This window comes from Martes martes (assembly GCF_963455335.1).
Source record: "Martes martes genome assembly, chromosome: 8".
Classification (NCBI taxonomy): Eukaryota; Metazoa; Chordata; class Mammalia; order Carnivora; family Mustelidae; genus Martes; species Martes martes.
Window position 1 is genome coordinate 8,292,011 of NC_137895.1, and position 21,269 is coordinate 8,313,279.

Genomic DNA, 21,269 nt, shown 5'->3' on the forward strand with positions numbered 1-21,269 from the left:
AAGTGAGTTATTAAATGGTTTCTTCTCAAATGAATAATCCCTCAACTGATGAATTACTGAATGCTACATCTGAAACAAAGGATGTTAGTTATGTTGGCTAATTGAATTAAAAATAAATAAAATGAATAATCCCTGAATTCTAGAAACATAAAGGCATTTCATTTAGAGTGTTTAGAATTAAGAGGAATTGAGATAGACTAAGGAAAGCAGAAATTCATATATACCTATTTCTTTGTAGTTGAAAGTTTCAGAAGTGGGGTCCTTGCATGTATACACAGCCAAACAGATCAGCTCCAAAGTACAATGATGTAGAAGCTGACAATGATCATTTAGAGTTTACTGCCTAGGTCTTTTTTTCTTTTCCTCCTTATAAACGTTGTTTGAGTTAGCAGGAGAGGGTTTCGCAGTGTGTAAAGTACATGCCTGCAGTCAAGTTGTAGCAATACCCCAAGATACTACTGATAAAGGGCGAATTCTATTATGTGAATGTGGAACTTGGTCGGATTTCAGATAAGCACAGAGTTGGGAGTTCACCGCTGAGAGGGCACAGGATAGAATTTTCAGATAACTGAACTTTAATTTCATTTAGTTTTACAGATGGAAAGATTTGTTAGATAAGCCTTCCTCTTTGAGCTAGACCTGTTGAAAAAGAAAGGCTAAATCAACCTTTACTGTGTTCTCATAAAAAAACTTGAATCATAGTCTTAAATGTTTGCTCTCATGAGGCAATAAGCTTTTCAGTCAAGAAGTTTGCGTAACATCCCTTATGCCCCTATCTGTAGATGGGTTATTTAGGAGGTCTGCTGATTGGTATTTCAAAATTATTTTTGGATAACGGCCAGAGTTTTCATTAGTTATTGTTTCTTTGAAGTGTTCAGACTTACTAAATTGTATTTAGGTTTCTCTGTTCTCAGAAATCAAATCAATTTGTTGTATTTAATTGTTTTTTAATAACTCATATTACACTGGGCTTTAGAAACACTATATATAGGGGCGCCTGGGTGGCTCAGTAGGTTAATTATCTACCTTCAGCTCAGGTGATGATCCCAGGGTCCTGGGTTTGAGCCCTGTATTGGGCTCTCTGATCAGCGGGGAGCCTGCTTCTCCCTCTGCCTGCCACTCCCCCTGCTTATGCTCTCTCTGTCCAATAAAATCTCAAAAAGAAAGAAAGAGTACATATAAAAGATGACAAATATTTTCCCTTTCTTCCTCTTATTTTCCTTCCTCCAAGGAGGCATATGGCATAGTATTAAGTGCCCCACACTCTAGAATCACAAAGGGCTGGGTACGAATTCTCATGCCCCCACTTTTGAGCTGTGTGACCCAAGGCAAAGTTTTAAAGGTCTGATCCTTAGTTTCTTTATGTGTAAAATGGAGATAATAATTGTACCATCCTCAAGGGGCCCCCCCTTTTTTTAAGTTAAAAGTATGTTAATCACTTAACACTGGGCCTGACACATAGTGACATTCAGTGACTCCTAGAAGTTAACTATTTGCATTTTATTGTTATTATTAGTGTTGCTGCTAATCTGTGGTTCTAATTTATCTGAAATCACATTTGTAGGTTAGTTTAAATTTATTTTACTAAGTATCACTCAAACTTCTTTCACCCTGGCCTGAACCACATCCTTTTTCCTTAGTCCCTTTGTCTATCTCACCAGAGAACCAACCCAGGTGGTCACATTCCGTGCCTGTTGTCTCGGCAGTACAGGCTGCAGAAGACCCCGAAGAAGCAGAGTAGTAAGAATCCCATGTTCTGGAATCAGAATGTTTAGGTTCAAATTCTGTTGTACCTCTTATTAGTGGGATAATCTTGGGTAAATTTCTGGATCACTCTGGGCATTATTTTTCTACCTGTAAAATGGGATTAGTAATGTCCGTTTCTTTTCATAGGTATCTTAGATAGATTAAATGAGTTAAAATATGAGAGTACACAGAACAGTGTCTGGCACTGAGCACATCATCTATAAAATGTTAGCCACGAGTGTCTCTCTTGTTTTATCCATTTATTCTGCAAGTCTTTGCTTTTAAGTGTTAATTTGTAAAAATAATAGTAAAAGTTATAACTTCCTGATAAGATCTCTCAGACTGTATTACCATGTTGAGATACAGTTCAGTTCAAGAAACAGTTATTAAATACTTACTGTGTATTGAGTGTATATGGAGGGCATATATTAATAAGGTATATTCTCTGCCCTCCAGGAGTTTATAAACTGGTAGGAGAGATGAGCTATATTCAGGGGTAACTATTACATAGGGTAAAATACGACTATACTTTTTAGAACAGATAAACGGTAGCTCACAGGATGTCTAGAGTAGTTCTGCATGCATGGGAGTCAGGAAGGTGGGTGAAAAGTGTAGGCATTTCCAAGTGAGTGAATAAGCAGTTGGGCCAGTACATGGTACCTGAGGAAGGGTAGTCAGACAGGCTTGATGCGCGCACTCGCAGCGGGAGGGGTCCTCCACAAGTCAGGTCGTGAGCCAGGAGGCTGTCTGTGCAACATGGCGAGGCTGCGGCGCTGGAAACTTGGTAAGAGGAGGAGCGTGAGGCAGGTGGAGGAGTCGAAGGTGCCTCAGAAACCTTAATATGAGTTTGGGGGTGGGGAGGTGCAGGGATTGCAGATTGTGATTCCATGGGTTAGGTTTTTGGGAGAAAGACAGCTTCTGCTTTGGACCCGCTGACTTTGAGATGTATTCGGGACCCTAGTTATGGTTCCGCCATTCCTGGAGGCCTTCCTAAAAACTGTTCTAGGAGTGGAAAACGCAGGTAACCTAAGATAATAGGATTCCTGTTAGATGCAGGTCTCCCTCAAATGTGACTTGCAGAGACCTTATAATTGAACTTAGCACGTAAATGGGCTTTCCCTGGCTCCTAACCCTCCTCTAAATGTTTGCTCAGTTACTTAGCCTCTGTATACAGGCCTTGCCATGGTCTTTCCGCATGGTATGCGTGGTAACGCCCTTTACGTTTCATTGGCATTTGAACTAGAGATCACTGACTTTTAACTTTAGAAAAGTTCCTTCGGGTGTTTCGTTAGGTAGTGCTGTCAGAGTGGAAACGGGAGACATACTCGTCACCCTCCCCTGTCCCGGGTGTGCTCTGACTCCTGTCGCTTGGTGGTTTCACCCCAACAGGACAAAGCTCGAAGAAGAGAGTTATATTGATGGTAAAATGTTTTCTGGTATAGAGAAAAGCATTGTTTGGTGAAAATAGGTGTAATTTTTAGGTACAAAAGACAAGATTTTGCAGATAACCTATACTTCCTCATCTGTGTGAGCACGGTATCATTCACGACACTCACGATGGTAAACTCGTGCTGCCAGGAAGACAGTGCAGAACATCTAGAAAGCTTTTCCTGCTGGGTGTTGGTCCTCATTATATTTCCTTTGAGTTAAGAACTTGTGTTTTTTTAGTCTTTGGAGGAGGATACAGTGTTGTAGGAGGTTTTGAGCAAGAGACAAGACTTGGGTACTTTGTGGATTGTTATCGCCCTGCAAGACCCTTCGCAACTTCCTCTCGCCGCCCACAGCAGAATACGGAAACCCTGCTGTATCAGGCCACTTCTGCAATTACAGACAGTCACGATTAAAGGGATCCTTCTTTCACACTACACCCTTCTGTTCTGAGACTCTCTTTGTATTTGAAAATGTGTCTTTTATGGTGGAATGCCCAACTGAGCCTCGGTCTCTCCTCTCTCTTTGCCGCCCTGCAGTGCTGCAGTTGAAGCTCCAGCAGCGCCGGACGCGAGAAGAACTGGTGAGCCAAGGGATCATGCCGCGTAAGTGCCTCTCCCTCGCGCTCCGCGTCTGCTGGAGCTCGGGGTCCATAGCGCGTGTGTGCCTGCTGTGCCGTGGGCCGTATCTAACAGAAAACAGGGGCAACAGGTTTCATTTGTCCCTCTCTTATTTGTGCTTTTCCAAGTTCAAGGACTTTCGATCGCTGAATGCTAAGATACTGCCCATATTAAGTTCAGTGGAACAGATGGCACTGGGTTGAACGGTGCCGTTGAACCATCCTCCCCTTTTGAATTGCTCCTTTCAGGGGTTTCTGCTCCCTGTTACCCTCACTTCCCTTTACGGGAGGAGTAAATCTTGAGCTGGGGTATTGAGAGAAAGAACCCACATCTTGCACGTGTTTTGCCTTTGTGTTCAGGTTCTTGGGATGAGAAAACCCTTTTCCACCTGGTATTTTGAATCAACTGCAGTTTTATTTAGAGTGAGATTCTCCAATCCCTGTGGCGGCATGGGTGTGAGTGTGCTTGGTGGGGTTACTGCCAAGCTGGGCTTAGTAGGTGCACAACTACACTTGGGGAGAAATGAAACCAACACTGGAATCTCTTAGAAGTACGAAGATTTGGTTTTAATACCAGTAGCGTTATAAACTGAGTGGATGCTGGAGCCACTGAGAGCAAGGTGTTGCACTTTTTGACATTTCTTTTGAAGTCATCAGCAGAGAGCTTAGGCTCTCCCTCTTCTTTCTTTTCTCTTGAGCCTTACTGCTACTTGGACACACCCTACAAAGTGGGGGGGGGGGGAAAGGTCCTACAACAACTTCTAGCCTCAGAGTGAGAGAACCGATGTTTTTCTCAACTCAGCGCTGACCTACTGCCACTGTGTTTTCCTAATCCTCATTCACTTATTCATGCAGAATATTTGAGAACCTGGTGTCTGCCCTTGATGCAGCAAGAAAAATCGAGCTCCTGCTCTCAGGAGTTTTATGTTTAAAAGGAGAATAGTGATAATAAACAAAGAGACAAATAAGATACTTTCAGAGTACGGTAAATGTTACAAAGTAAATTAACCAGTTGGCCTGTGTTAACAAGAAATAGGAATGAGATGGGGTCTCTTTGGATAGGACGATCAGGAAAGGCCTCCCTGAGGAGGAAATGCTTGAGCGGGGTCTGAAGGATGAGATGGAGTCAGCCATGCAGAAGCAGGCAGGGGGTCAGGGAGAAGCGGGAACAAATGGAAACGCCTAGTGCAGGTAAGAGCCTGACATGTCTGAAAACATTAAGGAAGTAGGTATGGCTGGGGCCTAGTGAGTGAGGGGAGCCTGGGCCAAGTTAAGATCGGCAGGCTGGGCGGGGCTAGGATGAGGGCTTCTCAACTACGCGAAGAGGTAGATTTTATTTTAGGTACAATGGGAAGCCTTGAAGCCTTTTAAGCAAGTGAGAATGGGATTTGATTCATGTCGTGGTGATGGCAGGTCTGTTTCTAAGGGCTAGAACTATATAGCAGGTGGAAGGAATCTGAGGTCTGTTTTAATCCTAGGCATCAGCCAGGAACTTAAGTCTCAAATTCAGCTTTTTATTTACGGCAGTTAACTTCCAAACCATTTACTCACATTATGCTGCTGTCTTCTCTGGCTTTCCAGTGAAGGACTTCCCACCCGCAGCCCTTAAGAATCAGATAGAGCAACTGCTTGTGTGGTGGGTCAGTGATATGATCACGTAGGGCGCTACTGTGCTTTACAGAGCACTCCAGATCTGCCTTGTTCTGGAAGAACAAGTCACCCAGACTCTCATCTCCTTGTCCCTTTCACCAGGGACATCATGTGTTTAATGTCTACTTTGTGCCCAGGGTAGTTAGTCCTGGAGAGATTAAAGAAATATCAAGCAAGGTACCTGCCCTCAGACGTTTAACAGTTTATTTGAGTAGCTAAAATTTAACCATATACAAAATAAAGAGCACTTCAGCATCCTGTGGGGGTGCTGACTAATTACAGTACTAGTTCTGAGAGCATAATGCTATTTCTCAAGATCCGGGAGATGTTTAGGGTCTGAAAGCCTTGCAGAGAGGATGAGGGCCCCGCATTCCTGTGCCTGTCTCATACTTGGTACCAGGGACTACTAGAGCTCACTGCTCAATATGATTGATGGAGTACGGTCTCCTTGCTCAGCATTTCTTGTCGTGTTCTGTGTTGTTTAAAGATAGGTGATGCTTCCGTTACTGGAGTCACCTGCTTATACATTTCCCTCCAGCCATACTCTGAGCTCCTTGAGAAAATGTCTTATCCAGAACTGGGCACTGAATGAATGACTCAGAACAGCCGGTTGTAAAGTGTGATATGCGTGCGTGCGTGTGTGTGTGTGTGTGTGTGTGTGTATGTGAATGACAGACAGACAGGAACAGATACAACTCTCTTGCAAACTTGTTGGAATTCTAGACATAGAATTTGGAACAATGCTTCTGTTCTGTTAGAAGCCCAGATTCTAAGATGTTCTGAATACCTGGTTGTATCCTCTGCACTGTTCTCTGTATCTGTTAAGTGAGAGAAGCTGCCCTTCCTATAGGAACAGGAATTACCTGCTTCTGTGAGAACACCACATCTTCCTCCTACCAAAGAGTCGCCTTCAGCTACGGACACAGTCTTGGTTTTCAGCTTTTTTAGTGAAGGAAGTAGGTCACAATCTTAGATTCTGAGAGATTGCTAATGCCTGGCAATAGTTTCAGGTGTGAAACTACATACATTCATCTACATACCAGGTGATACACGGATAGGGTCCTGAGGTTCTCCCCTCCGCCCTGCTGTCAGCCCTGCATGCTGTGAGTGAATTCTTCCTCATCACAGCCCTGCACTCTCTACCCTTATCCTGTGGCAGACTTCAACACCCTCGGCCACCCTGACCTCCCTACCACCTGCCATCCTCTGCCAGCCCTACCTCTCACCCTCCATGCCACAGCTGCCAAAGAAAATAGAGCAGGATTGGAAGCAGGTTGTAAGTGACCAGCAAATTGTTGATTGTTGGAGATTCGGAGGCCTGAAAAAGGGACATCTGGTTTGAAGGGTCCATTTCCATTCCCATCTTGCTGGCAACCTTGCTGAGGGATTTCTCTAAAGTGCATTTATACGTAAGTTTGTTGTACAACTGAGGAAGTAGGTACGCCCTCGTACTGGGGAAGGGAGTGATGTAGTCATGGCTGTGTTCTGCCTCATCATTTCTCTGTTTATATCTTTTATCAAATTCTTCTCATTTCATCTTATTTATAGCCCTGGGAAGAAAACCCACCCACCTCATCTTCCAGAATACTCCTACACAGTTCCCATGTAGGACTGACTTTCAGTTCTGATAGCATAATCTGTAGGACACCATGTCTTCAATGGCTCCCTTACCTTCAGGGTTGTTCGTGTTCTGCATATCGTTCAGAGCTGAGGTATGGCCTTTCATAAAGTGCAGGGGATTAAAGCATCTCCCAATTCCTACATACCTCTCTCTGCTGCTTGATATGCTCTGCTCATGGCATCTAAACTATGGGGTATGGAAGTTCGTTTCTGATGTGTTTTTAAACAGGATCATTTCCCAGCATCTGTCACTCTCCTCATGTTAACATGTGTCTCAAATTTAACGCTATATAAACCCTACCAAATACAGAGTGGCAGATAGCAAAGGATTACATATGCCAGGCCCTGAGCCTTCTGTAATAATGTCTGAAGCTCTGCATATCTTGAGGGAGATGAAAGATGGCACAGATAGGAAGCTTGTGCTTAAGTCCAAGATCAAGACCAGAAATGCTGCTGTACCCAGAGTGAAGATTCATAGAAAACGCAGGTCATGTGTGGTACACTCTGTTCTCAAACAGAGCTTTCCCCACAGCCTTTCTCTTTGACATTTAAAGGTGTACTAGGTCATAAGGTTTAGGTGAAAATGAAGAAAAATGTTCTGAGCACTGCTGCAGAGGAATAACCTTTTTAAGGAAAACATTGAAGTTCTTCTGACCCAGACAAATGAGAAAAAGTCTCCTGTAATCTTTCTGGATTTGAAAGAAGAACCTTGTCTGTCTCTTCCTTCTCAGCCTTCTGTTATTCTCTTGTGGGTTCTTGAGAAAAACGTAGAGTTGCATGTTTCTGTGCTACTGTGAACCCTCAGTTCACTGTTTGCCCGTGTGTAGTGGAAACACCTTGACACCTTGGCAAGCACGTGAAGAAATCATTAGTTTTGTCCAGTAGATTCTCTAAGGACCTTGGTCCATTGCTTGAGTGAGCTTGTTTATTTTTTTGTTTGTTTGTTTGTTTTTCACTTTAAATGGCATTTCTGTGCACCAAGTGGGTGCCGTTGGTGACCTTAACCACTGAATAGTTAGAAGAATCCCAAGAGTGTGAGGGTATCACAGTTCAGAGAGGGCAGCCGGTTGCTGTCAATCCAGAAGACTCAAAAACCGCCTAGCCCCTGAGAGGTACTCAAATGTGTTGCTAGGTGAAAAAGTGAACAAATTGGTCAGCTAGTTTTGACTGGCTCATAGGTCTGCAAATGGGTGCTGCATATCTCAGATTGAATCTGTAAAGAATGGCTTTATGTAATGAATCCCCACCACTCTGTATTTTTAATAAACTTGGCTGTATCTTGACTCCCTAGCCCTTAGTTCTGCAGTCTGATCCCTTCCTTTGTCATGTTTCAGCTGTCAGCGTTAGCTCAGTGATCTATGTAGAGACAGCGTGGCCCAGTTGTAGCACTCATGGCTAGTCTGTCATTTTACGGGGCCCCAGGGTTAGCTGGAAACCTCCTGTTCATCTGAGTATAGCAGTCTCTGCACCAAGAAGAAATTTCTTTCAAACTCTGACAAGAGGTTATTTAATGGCTTAAAGTATTAGGATTGAGCACTACGATCTTTTACCTTCTGAAGCTAAATTTCTTCTTAATATTTTTATTTGTAACTTAGGAATTAGTACTTATGTTATTCTTCACCAAATGTACAAACTGAGTTTGCATATTCTCTTTCCTTAGTATATGTGGATCAAATCCATTTTTGTAAAGCTCTTTTAAAACTGATTTTTGTGGGGTGCCTGGGTGGCTCAGTTAAGCCTCTGCCTTCGGCTTAGGTCATGATCTCAGATTCCTGGGATGATCAAGCCCCGCATCAGGCTCTCTGCTCGCAGGGAACCTGCTTCGCCCCCTTTCTCTGCCTGCCTCTCTGCCTATTTGTGATTTCTATCACATACATAAATAAAATCTTTAAAAAAAAACAAACCTGATTTTTTGGGGTGCCTGGGTGGCTCAGTGGGTTGGGCCTTTGCTTTTGATTTGGGTCATGATCTCAGGGTCCTGGAATCGAGTCCCGCATCAGGCTCTCTGCTCAGCGGGGAGCCTGCTTCCCCCTCTGCCTCTGCCTGCCTCTCTGCCTACTTGTGAACTCTCTCTCTCTGTCAAATAAATAAATAAAATCTTTAAAATAAATAAATAAAACAAACAAGCCTGATTTTTGTTTTTGTAACCCCTGCAATGATAAACCAACTTCCTAAAGCCCCAGAGTTTCTTCTAATGAGAGGGAAGCTATAATTTAATTTTGTCATCTAGTGACTTGGAGACATAGCATGGGATCTTTTCCCTCCATAACTAGAATTCAGAAGAGCTAGCCACGGAGCTGCTTGGCTGGCTTAGTTGGTGGAGTGCACAACTCTTCTCCCAATTGTGAGTTCGAGCCCCACATTGGGTGTAGAGATTACTTAAAAATGGGGCACCTGGGTGGCTCAGTGGGTTAAAGCCTCTGCCTTCGGCTCAGGTCATGATCCCAGGGTCCTGGGATCGAGCTCCGCATCGGGCTCTCTGCTCAGCGGGGAGCCTGCTTCTCCCTCTCTCTGCCTGCTGCTCTGCCTACTTGTGATTTCTGTCTGTCAAATAAATAAATAAAAATCTTTTAAAAAAAATAAATAAAATCTTTTGGGGAGGGTATGTACTGTGGTGAGTACTGTGAAGTGTGTAAACCTGGCGATTCACAGACCTGTACCTCTGGGACTAATAATACATTATATGTTTATAAAAAAAAAATTAAAAATTAAATAAGAAAAATAAAATCTTTAAAAGCAAACAGGGGTGCCTGGTGGTTCAATCAGTTAAGCATCTGACTTTTTTTTTTTTTTTAAGATTTTATTTATTTGACAGAGAGAGCGGGCATGAGCTGGGGGAGGGCCAGAGGGAGAGGGAAAGGGAGAAGCAGACTCCCTGCTGAGCAGGGAGCCCTGTGCAGGGTTAGATCCCAGGACCCTGGGATCATGACCTGAGTTGAAGGCAGACACTTAACCAACTGAGTCATCCTGGCACCCCAAGCATCTGGCTCTTGATTTCGGCTTAGGTCATGATCTCAGGGTTGTGAGATCAAGTCCCGCGTCAAGCTCCACACTGGGTGTGGAGTCTGCTTAAGATTTTCTCTCTCCCTCTCCCTCTGTCTGTGCACACACCCCACCCCCGACCCTGCAAAATAAGATAAAATAAAAATAAAACAAAAGAACTAGCCATAAGACCAGCCCCATCCAATAGCACTTTTAGCAACAATAGAAATATTCTGTAACACTAGCCACTAGCCATTTGGGCTGTTTGAGCGCTTGAAATGTGGCTAGCTTAAGTGAAGAGCAGAATTCACAATTTAATGTAATTTTAATTAATTTAAATAGTCACATGTGACTGGTGGCTATTGTATTAGTGAAGTTTTAGACCTTATTGTGCCACTTAGGAACAAGGTGAGTTTGGGCAACTCTGTTAACTTCTGAACTCAACTTCTACTTTTTATAAAAAGGAAATAAGCCTTCTCACCTACCCAACAAAGTTAGTTTGGAAATAAATGAGGTGTTCATGCTTTTGAAATATAGGCAGTGTTATTCTCAGTTAAGAATGGGAGGATTTGGGACACCTGGGTGGCTGATTCGGTTAAGTATCTGCCTTCAGCTCAGGTCATGATCCAGGGTCCTGGGATCAAGTCCCACACTGGGCTCTGCTTCTCGCTCTTCCTCTCTCTCTGTCCCTCTTCATTTGTTCATGTTCTCTCTCTCTCTCTGTCTTAAATGAAATCTTTATTTAAAAAAAAAAAAAAGAATGAGAGGAGCATTAGCTTGGATCTACCACCCCCAACACACACATATATCTCATTAATTGCTCTTAAAACCAGTGTTTGGGAATAGGAACTAATTTTCAATAAATCCTTCTTCCATTTTTCTTCCTACCCACAGATTAAAAAACAGTTGCTAAAAATTGTAAAGAGTCAAAGAACCACTGGATAACATGGTGTTCTGTTAAGACTATTTTATTAAGATTGGTCCTATTTTGGTCCTATATTAGCAGGACTATCATTTTATGAGCTTACTCTCTTGTGACAGTGGATGTTTCTTCTTTAACCTCTCTTAAACAAAACAATTAAGTGTCTGGGTTGGAAATGTTTTTTTAAATTTCTGGGCAACTTGCCAAGAGACAGAAATGTTCACCGGTGGTGATTCCAGGGCAGATGAGGGTCTGGTTTGAGGCTGAATTGCTCTTTTCTTTTAAAACTTAAATTTAGGATGACAAAAGCATAGGCTTCAAGGAAATGTCATTTGTCTAGTTTAAAGCAGAGTGTTACAGTGTTCAAGGCTAGTCCCAGCGGCTGCTTAGTCTAGGTGGGGGCTGGGGTGAGAGCAGATGCTCACCCAGGCTTCCATCATTTCCCATTTGCTCCAGTCCACTTGGGAATTGCTAGAAGCTCTTTGGTAGTCTCTGTGGCCCTCGTCCCTTTCCAGTAGGAGCCCAGAAGAGGCGTCCCCTAAACCCCACAGTTTGCCTGCTGCCTCCGGTCCAGGTCATGCCCTCAGGCTCATGCTTCTAGATGCTGACCCTCACAAATGTTCCTGTAGTCCATCTGGCTCCTTTGGATACATTGATATCTTTGTATGAGAGAGCTAGTCGCCTGTTTTCTTTATAAAATTGAGGTAAGGGCACCTGGGTGGCTCAGTGGGTTAAAGCCTCTGCCATCGGCTCGGGTCATGGTCCCAGGGTCCTGGGATTGAGCCCCACATCAGGCTCTCTGCTCGACAGGGAGCCTGCTTCCTCCTCTCTCTCTGCCTGTCTCCTCTGCCTACATGTGATCTCTGTCTGTCAAATAAATAAATAAAAATCTTTAAAAAAAATATTTAAAAAAAAAATAAAGTTGAGGTAAAATTGGGGCACCTGGCTGGCTCAGTCAGAAGAGTGTGTGACTCTTGATATCAGGGTCGTGAGTTTAAGCCCCATGCTGGGTGTGGAGATGACTTAAATAAATATTTTAAAAATAAAATTTTAGGGATGCCTGGGTGACTCAGTCAGTTAAGTGTCTGCCTTCGGCTCAGGTCATGATCCCAGGGTTCTGGGATCAAGTTCCGCATTGGGCTCCTTGCTCGGCAGAGAGTCTGCTTCTCCCTCTGCCTGCCACTCTCTCTCTCTCCGACAAATAAATAAAATCTTAAAAAAAAATAAAATCATATATAACATATTAGTTTCAGTTGTACAATATAGTTGTTTTTTTTTTTAAGATGCAGAGAACCCTGCCTAATTGAGATGATGTTTCTTTAGCCCAGAAATGTGACCCTTTCTCTGTAGTTGAATACCAAGGTGACATGGCGTTTGAGAAATAACATTGTAAACTGTGTGTCCTAGGATTGGGGCTAACCTGACCCTAGATCTGAAGCCCAGAGATAATTGTGTCAGGCACGTGGACTCAGGAGTCCTCTCTTTCATCTCAGGAGATCAGCTGATCGTGTCACTCCGGGGTGTTATATGTTTCATTTCTGATAGATACCACGACCTCTTCCTTGCTATCATAAGGTATATTCACTCAGTGGTCAGTGACTAGCACTGTACATCCTCCTTGACCAGTTGGTAACAAATCCCAAAATAGGACTCTAGAGTGAGTTGTATATTCATGTTCTCAGCATATTCATTGTTGAATTTAAAGAAGAATCCAAAAAAAGAGGGGGAGGTGTGCCTGGGTGGCTCAGTTGGTTAGGTGTGTGCCTTTGGCTCAGGGCATAACCCCAGGGTCCTGGGATCGAGCCCAGCATCAGGCTCCCTGCTTGGTGGAGAGCCTGCTTCTCTCTCTCCCTCTGCCACCCGCTCTGCTTACTTGTGCTCTCTATCTTTCTGCCAAATAAATAAAATCTTTAAAAAAAGAAGAAGAAGAAGAAGAATCCAATAGGGAGCCCTGTTGAACAGGCCATCAAAAGTCTTCTTGGAGGGGGTGCCTGGGTGGCTCAGTGGATTAAGCTGCTGCCTTTGGCTCAGGTCATGATCTCAGGGTCCTGGGATCGAATCCCACATTGGGCGTTCTGCTCAGCGGGGAGCCTGCTTCCCTCTCTCTCTCTCTGCCTGCCTCTCTGCCTACTTGTGATCTCTGTTAAATAAATAAATAAAATCTTTAAAAAAAAAGTCTTCTTGGTAAGAGTTCTTGATAAAATTTGATATCTAAAAAGTTCAGTAGGTATTCAGTTTTATTTAATAGTTCTTGAAGTGGGGGTACCTGGGTGACTCGGTTGGTTGGGTGTCTGACTCCTGATTTTGGCTCAGGTCATGATCTCGGGGTCATGGGACTGAGCCCTGCCTCAAGCTCTGTGCTCACAGCAGTTGTCTTGTCCCTTTCCTGGTGCTCCTCCCTCTGCTTGCTCTCTCTCTCTCAAATAAATTAATTAATTAAAATCTTTAAAAATAAAAATAATTCTCAAAGTACCTGAGATATCCAAGGCCAACTTCTTTTCAAGGTAGTAAAGGGAGTGAGGGAGTTTATAAAGTCGCTTGTTGAAACTACTCACAGATTTCACCTGCACCATTACAGACTTAAAGAATCACATACTCGAAGGGGGGGTCCTCATAGCGTCTGCTGATGTGGTGATTTAACATTTTCAGCCCACTGGGATGCGATCTGCAGAAGGGTAAAAGTGATTTGGAGTTTTTATCTACACAGATGACTTAAGCCTCTTGATAATGGGACTCAGTAAGAGGCAGTGGCTTTTGCGGGCGTGTGTGCTTCATCCGGGGAGCGGGGAGCGTTCGCCGGGGGTGATAATTGACTGATCCAGAACATTAGGCCGGGCTGTGATGGGAGAGCTGGATATGAACGTGCTTGCCGTAGATGTCAAAGGGAGACTCCGAAGACCAAGTTAACCATCTTTAGCCCCTCATATTTTAACCTTTTGGAATTCAGTGAACCTGCTGATACTCATGCCATCGAGGATCGCACACTGACCTTCTTTCCCTAGTCTCAGTCTCTCTCACTGGGGTCAAGGTTGTGAGACTCTGGAACAGCTTGCGTTTCTGGGAAGGAAAAGATTCGGCATCCCGAGTCTCCTCTTTTACATTGATTCTTGGTTGCTGGCTTTCCTGCTGGTTTGGGTGGCGGTGACAGCCCAGGTGCCAAAACAGGGGTGGTGGCAAGTCTGAGAACCAAAACAGGATGTGCACGCAGCACGTTTTCTGACTGTTTGGATTCTCGCTTGCACACATGCCACCACCCAGCGCTTTCTTCGATTCACATGGATTTAGTTCTGGTTTCTGTTGTCACGGCCAGCCCCTGAAACTGTCGACACAACTCTTTAGTTAATGTCTTTGTTGCCGGATAATACCATAGGCATTTTGGTATGACAGCTGAAAACAGTAAGACAGAAATTGGAAGTCGGGCCCAGTTAGCTGTCAGCATTGGATTCCACATGCATGCTGTTTCCTGCAGGAGGATGGCCCAGAGAAGAGCTGAACCGGTAACGGTGCCTCAAGTTTAACAGAGCCTCTAGCAGCCGGCAAAGCACTTTCACTTTATTAGTACTAACGGCCGTCAGCGCAGTGGTTCGTACAATTGCCATTTTGTAGGTGAGGCCGTTGAGGCTCAGAGGGGCCATGCAGCCACCACTGAAAGACAGAAGCGGAGCCAGTCTGGTCTCCCAGCTCCAAAGTCCTAACTCCTGAAGGTCACAGACTAACGGGTCTTTTTTTTTTTTTCCCAAAGATTTTATTTATTTATTTGACAGAGAGATCCCAAGTAGGCAGAGAGGCAGGCAGAGAGAGGGGGGAAACAGGCTCCCTGCTGAGCAGAGAGCCCGACACAGGGCTCGATTCCAGGACCCTGAGATCATGACCTGAGCCGAAGGCAGAGGCTTTAACCCACGGAGCCACCCAGGCGCCCCAAGACTAATGGTTCTTAATGACAGGAATTTTATGGTGATAGCCTGCTGTACTCCCCCACGCCGCCCACCCCCGCAGTTTCAGTAGTGAAAGTTGAAAACAGCATCAGATCAGGACCCACAGTTAGTGAGGTAAGGTGAAAGTTGGTACTGGGTGGTGAGAGGAGCAGTAAAATCGCTTCCAAGTTGCTGTCCCTTTCTGCCTGCTGTTTGAAGGCAGAGGTTTGAAGGCCCAGGGGCATCTTTCCATTTCTGTCACAATAACCTTTAGTTAGGTCAGAGCTTCTTGATTTTCTCTGATGCCATTGATGCTCCTTAGACAATCTTACGTTGTCCCTTCGCTGCACAGTTGCCTGGGTTCTCGAGGTTCAGCACAGTTGTGGGGCTTCACAGATGCTCTGCGGCGCTACAGTGTGCCCCAGGTTAGAAGCCCCTGCTCTGCCCAGATACAGAGCCCTTAGATTCTGATTACACATGGAGGTGGTGGAAACCCTTACTCACCAGTGCCATGGCTGACCTCTGTGCTTTCATCACTCAGGTGTGTAAGTGACCCTCCCCTGGTTCCAGCAGTCCTCTGGGCTCCTCACACTTCCTTTCTGTAGCTGCCTTCTATGGAGTGTGCTCGCCAGGCTCCAGATACAAACAGTAGGGTACGGAATCCATCTCAGTTGAACTAGGCCCTCACTGGGGTGGGAGGGGAATTGCAAAAAGACCTGATCCTTTGGCTATTCAAAATGCATGCTTTGCAACCCAGGGCGGTGAACCTGAAAAGGGCTCAGGAGATTAAACTCTACTAATTTGTGGGCACCTACATAGCTAGCAGAGCTGAAATTTGGAACTAAGCTGTTGAAAAGAGTTATCAAGTCCTTACTAGGTGTACTTTATGGTCACTTAGCCCCTGGTGTTGGAGAGTGAGCAAATGAAAATCCTTTCTCGTCTGTGCTGACACCTTTCCTCTGCCTTTTGGACTTAGGGAAACAATGGGTTTGGAATTTTAGTGGCACCGGAATCCTCAAAGAGCTTAATGAGTGAAAGTCTTGAAGCCCAGGAATCTGCATCCCAGAGAGAGTCTTGCACTCCAGAGTCAAGCTAATGCCAGTGACTGTCCAGCTGCACCCAGAGGGACACTGGACCACAGGCTGCTGATCTTTTCCCTTTTCATTTTTAGTGGCAGGATAGATCACTGTCACTGTCTTCTCACACTAATTCTCAAGGAGAGGATAGCCTGTCTGTGTGATTCAAGAGTGATGACAAATTTCTAGGACAGCTGAGGCTGCTGCTTATGGAATGACCCAGTTTGGACAGCTTGCGAGTCCCTTGTGTCCAGGGCTGGGGACCCCATACCATGTCAGTGGTCCCTTTGACCAAGTTTACAAACTGCCTGGAGCGGTGTGACAGCCTAGTGCTAGTCCAAGGGATGTGACAAAAGGCTCCATTAACTTTGGAAGGAGTTTGTTTATGTAGTGACCCCTTCTGCTATGTTGGCCCCTTCAGGGAGGTCTGGAGGGAAGAGGAATGGCAGAATGTGTGTCCACTTTGACATTTTTTGAGGTTCCATTTGAAGTCCTCCCTCTGTCCCATTGCCAGTATTAGAGAAAAGGACAAGGCAGCATCTCTTAGAGGACTAGCTGGGAGATGAAAGCAAAATGCAAAAGGTTAGGTTAAAATCATCGAGGTTTTTGTTTCTTTGTGTGTTTTTGTTTTGTTTTGTAATTATCACATTTGGGGGGGGGAGTAGATACTTGATCAGAGATTATCTTTGTGTCCCCGATCCCCATCCCCTCCTCCTACCTCTGTTATGCTGAAATAGAGACAAGTAAAAAGATATAAATTTTGGAATCAGAAGAACCAAAGTCTAATCTCCATTCTATAGTTGGTTAGGATGTGATCTCAGGCAAGTCAGGTCTCCAGTATGAACTGTGGAAAATAATAAGTTCCAAGAAGCTCAAGGAAGGTAATTCCCAACACACTGTACAAACATCAGGGAGAACGGGGAAGCCGTTTGCAGCAACTCTGCGTTACTCTTGGGAGCCTTTTTGTCCATCGCTAGGTTGGCAGACACAGTTCTACTTTATTTCTTCTCCCCATGTCATTTCCTCTAGTAGCACTTGAAAACAGAGTAAAGGCCGAAGTCCTACAAAGCCCTGGTGGTCGCCCCTCTCTCGGCCTTCGCTCCGTATCTCCTGCCGCTCCTGTTCACTCTGCTCTGCTGCCCTGGCCTCACCACCCTCTGTCACCCAGGCAGGCTCCCACCCGGGGCCTTTGCTCTCCTTGCCTGGAACGCTCTTCCACGGATGCCTGTGGCGCTCACTCCTTCCTCGGGTCTCTGTTCAGACGGTACACCAGAGCGTCTTTCCTGACCTTCCGGAGAGTGAAATGCTCCTGCCCCCACAGAATGACTCTGTCATTCAACTCCTGCTTTATATTTCTTCAAGGCCCGTATCACCTCCTGCAGTGTTAGATGTTCATTTGTTTTCTGTGTCCTCCTTCACTAGAGTGTAAGCTGCAGGAGAACATGGCTGTCCTAGCACCAAAACAGAGTCTGACGCGTGGGCTCTCAGTAAATATTTATTGGGAGAATGAGTAATTAACTGTTAGTACATCCTAACCTCTTAGGGGACATAAACCTCTGGACCCTACTTCCTCGCCTCTTCTCCACCTGGTGCATAGTGTGCCCCAGCAGCCCACTGGCCTGGCTCCGAGACCAGCGGCCGCTTCCTAAGTGTCAGTAATCCTGTGGACACTGTGTAAGCCTTACTTTGTCTAACCTGCCCACTGCTGCCGTCTCTCTTCTACTCTCGTTCTTGAGGCTGACTCCTGAGAGCAGCTTTGCGTAGCTGTCTTCTGCCTTAGAGAGCCACCTCTGGTTCCTTTGCTGGGCTCTCTTCATCATTAGTGATGAACTGAATCACTTAAATTCTGGGATTCTCTTAAGATTCAGCACTGGCAAGGATTTTCTTCTGTTTCTACATAACTTATTAGATTATCTTTGAATGATATCACACACGCACACGTGTATACACATGCACACACTTGCACATCTCTTGGTAGGATGTCTCATGATCAACTTGTACCAGCTTGCCCCTAACTGAACAGTCCCCCACCCTATCCCAAGCTTGCTCCTCCTGTAGTCTGAGAGTGTTAATGGCATAACCTTTCACCCAGTCATTCCACTTGATTCTTCCCAATGTCCTCTTGATCACTACTGCACGATCTTGAAAAGATGCAGGTCTTACTGTTTTGCTGTTCCCAGTGTCATAATTGATTTCAGGCGGGGGTCATCAGTAGATGCTGAAACAATGAGGTAAGTGGTGGTTAGGGAACAGGATTTTCACATGGCCATAAATGACATTAATTACAAAGGAGGAAGTGCTACTTTTAAGATGGAGACATCTCCTGTCACCTTTCGAACTTTTAGCACCATCAGTGGTTGGGCAACATGGTTTTATGTGTTTTCTAAACCAAGAGTTACACGTCACCTGTGTAGTCTCCTTGCCAAAAATGTTTAACCTAAATCTAATCATGAGGAAACAAATTCAGAATATAGGACATTCTTTCTGCAAGACAGATGGCTTAGATACTCAGGTTAGTGTCACAAAAATAAAAAAAAGGCAAAGACATACTATTCTAGGTTGTGACTGAAGGGAGAGCAACCAAATGAGGTGCATGGTTCTCAATTAAATCCTGGATTGGGGGGGGAATCTAAAAGATTATAAAAGACATTTTGGGGGGGGCAACTGAGGAAATTCAAATATGTACTGTAAATTAGATTATATTATTGAATCAGTGTTAAGTTTCTTGAGTGTGATAAAGGTATTTTTGTTCTGTAGGAGAATGTCCTTAGTCTCAGGAAATGCACACTAAAGAATTTGGGGATGAAATGTCTCGGTATCTGCAACTTTCAAGTGATTCTATAAACAAAAATCGTGTGTGTATATGCTTGTGCGTATATGCTTGAGAGAGAAAAATATGGCTAAAAGCTGGTGAATCTAGGTCATAGTTACATGGCTATTCATTATTCTTTTGGTGTATTTGTAAGTTTCGTAGTTTCAGAATTAAAAGGGGATACAGGGAAGGGGGGCATGTAGACATGGGGGGTGAAATGAGTGTGTACCAATTACCAGCTGTGTTTCTGCTCATTTTATTTTTTTCATATAAAACATTAAGTAAGGGGTGCCTGGATGGCTCAGTGGGTTAAGCCTCTGCCTTCAGCTCAGGTCGTGGCCTCAGGGTCCTGGGATTGAGCCCCGCAACAGGCTCTCTGCTCAGCAGGGAGCCTGCCCCACCACTGCCACCCACCTCTCTGCCTACTTGTGATTTCTGTCAAATAAATAAAATCTTTAAAAAATATATTAATCCAAAATTGCTGTAAAAAAATTTAAGTCTATTCAAATAAAGTTGTCTAAGGTCAGCATAGATAATACAAAAAAATATATATTTAAAAAATAAAACATCAAGTAAGAAGTACCGCCCACCCACCCTCCATGCAGATCTGTTTATGTCACTTGGTTAATGTGGTGGCCACATATGGATCTCTGGATACAATTTTTTTTTTTTTTTAAGATTTTATTTATTTATTTGACAGACAGAGATCACAAGTAGGCAGAGAGAGAGGAAGGGAAGCAGGCTCCCCGCTGAGCAGAGAGCCTGATGTGGGCTCCATCCCAGGACCCTGGGATCATGACCTGAGCTGAAGGCAGAGGCTTTAACCCACTGAGCCACCCAGGTGCCCCCCTCTGAATACAATTCTTTTTTCTTTCTTTCTTTCTTTCTTTCTTTTTTTAAAAAAAAAAATATTTATTTATTTATTTATTTGAGAAAGAGACAGTGAGAGAGAGCATGAGTGAGGAGAAGGTCAGAGGGAGAAGCAGACTCCCCGTAGAGCTGGGAGCCCGATATAGGAATTGATTCCGAGACTCCAGGATCGTGACCTGAACTGAAGGCAGTTGCTTAACCAACAGAGCCACCCAGGCACCCCCAGATACAATTCTTTTTTTTTTTTTTTAAGATTTTATTTATTTATTTGACAGACAGAGATCACAAGTAGGCAGAGAGAGGAGGAAGCAGGCTCCTTGCTGAGCAGAGAGCCTGATGCGGGGCTCGATCCCAGGACCCTGGGATCATGACCTGAGCTGAAGGCAGAGGCTTTAACCCACTGAGCCACCCAGGTGCCCCCCTCTGAATACAATTCTTTTTTCTTTCTTTCTTTCTTCTTTTTTTTTTAATATTTATTTATTTATTTATTTGAGAAAGAGACAGTGAGAGAGAGCATGAGTGAGGAGAAGGTCAGAATGAGAAGCAGACTCCCCGTAGAGCTGGGAGCCCGATATAGGAATTGATTCCGAGACTCCAGGATCATGACCTGAACTGAAGGCAGTTGCTTAACCAACAGAGCCACCCAGGCACCCCCAGATGCAATTCTTTTTTTTTTTTTTTAAGATTTTATTTATTTATTTGACAGACAGAGATCACAAGTAGGCAGAGAGAGGAGGAAGCAGGCTCCTTGCTGAGCAGAGAGCCTGATGCGGGGCTCGATCCCAAGACCCTGGGATCATGACCTGAGCTGAAGGCAGAGGCTTTAACCCACTGAGCCACCCAGGCGCCCCCCAGATACAATTCTTAATAGCACTTGAAAAATATCATGCCACTTTCTGCTGGCCCCCTTGGTTTCTAATGAGAAATTTGCTGTCTTTGAAATTGTTTTCCCTCTGGTTGCTTTCAAGTTTTTCATTTTCAAAAGTTTAATTGTAATATATCCTGTCATGAATTTCTTTGGGTTTATCTCTTCCGGGTTGCTCATCCTTTGAATCTGTAGACTTAGGTCTCTTGCCACATTTGGGGAGTTTTTAGCATTTATTTCTTTAAGTACTTTTCAACCCACCTTTTTTCTTCTTCATCCAGGGCTTGGATGATATGATGTTAGTTGTTTGTTTGTTTGTTTTTATGAGTACGGGTGACCTTGTTATCCCTGAGCCATGGTGAAAGTCCTGTCTCTTCAGCCCTCCCCTGACAGCAGGGAGGGGAAAGGTGTCTTATTTCTCCGAGGTGGGTTACAAGTCCAGGCTCCCTGTTTGGTCTCCACTTATTCCTTGGGGTGTGGGGAAGGCATTTGTTACTGGCTGGTGAGAATGAAAGCCCCAGCTTTGTACTTGGCCTTCTTTGACACCTTTGGGCAGGGAATTGGAGAGCTATATTATAATAGCCTTGCAAGGCAGGGGAGTCTAGACTCCTGGTGGCAGATGAGGTGTTTGTTGTGCTGTCTGTCTGGAATAGAACGATTATTGTCTAAAAGTTTTGTTTCGTGAGGTTGCCCTTTTTCTGGTCCTTTGGGCAGCGAGAGTAGGTTTTGTTGCAGCTTTTTTGTCTGCCTCCACTGGTGTTTCCA

At 44.4% G+C, this 21,269-nt stretch overlaps 1 protein-coding gene across 3 annotated transcripts in view; it reads left to right on the forward strand.

Annotated features, from left to right (window-relative positions):
* The window catches only part of MRTFA (myocardin related transcription factor A), a gene marked incomplete at its 5' end in the record, with an annotated part of 119,833 nt that overhangs the window by 74,389 nt on the left and 24,175 nt on the right, over window positions 1-21,269 (forward strand). For all 3 annotated transcript variants that reach the window (XM_080811269.1, XM_080811270.1, XM_080811271.1), the window contains one exon: window positions 3,714-3,779. In XM_080811269.1, the coding sequence (XP_080667395.1) occupies window positions 3,773-3,779 (7 nt within the window). The remainder of the gene's footprint in view (window positions 1-3,713; window positions 3,780-21,269) is intronic.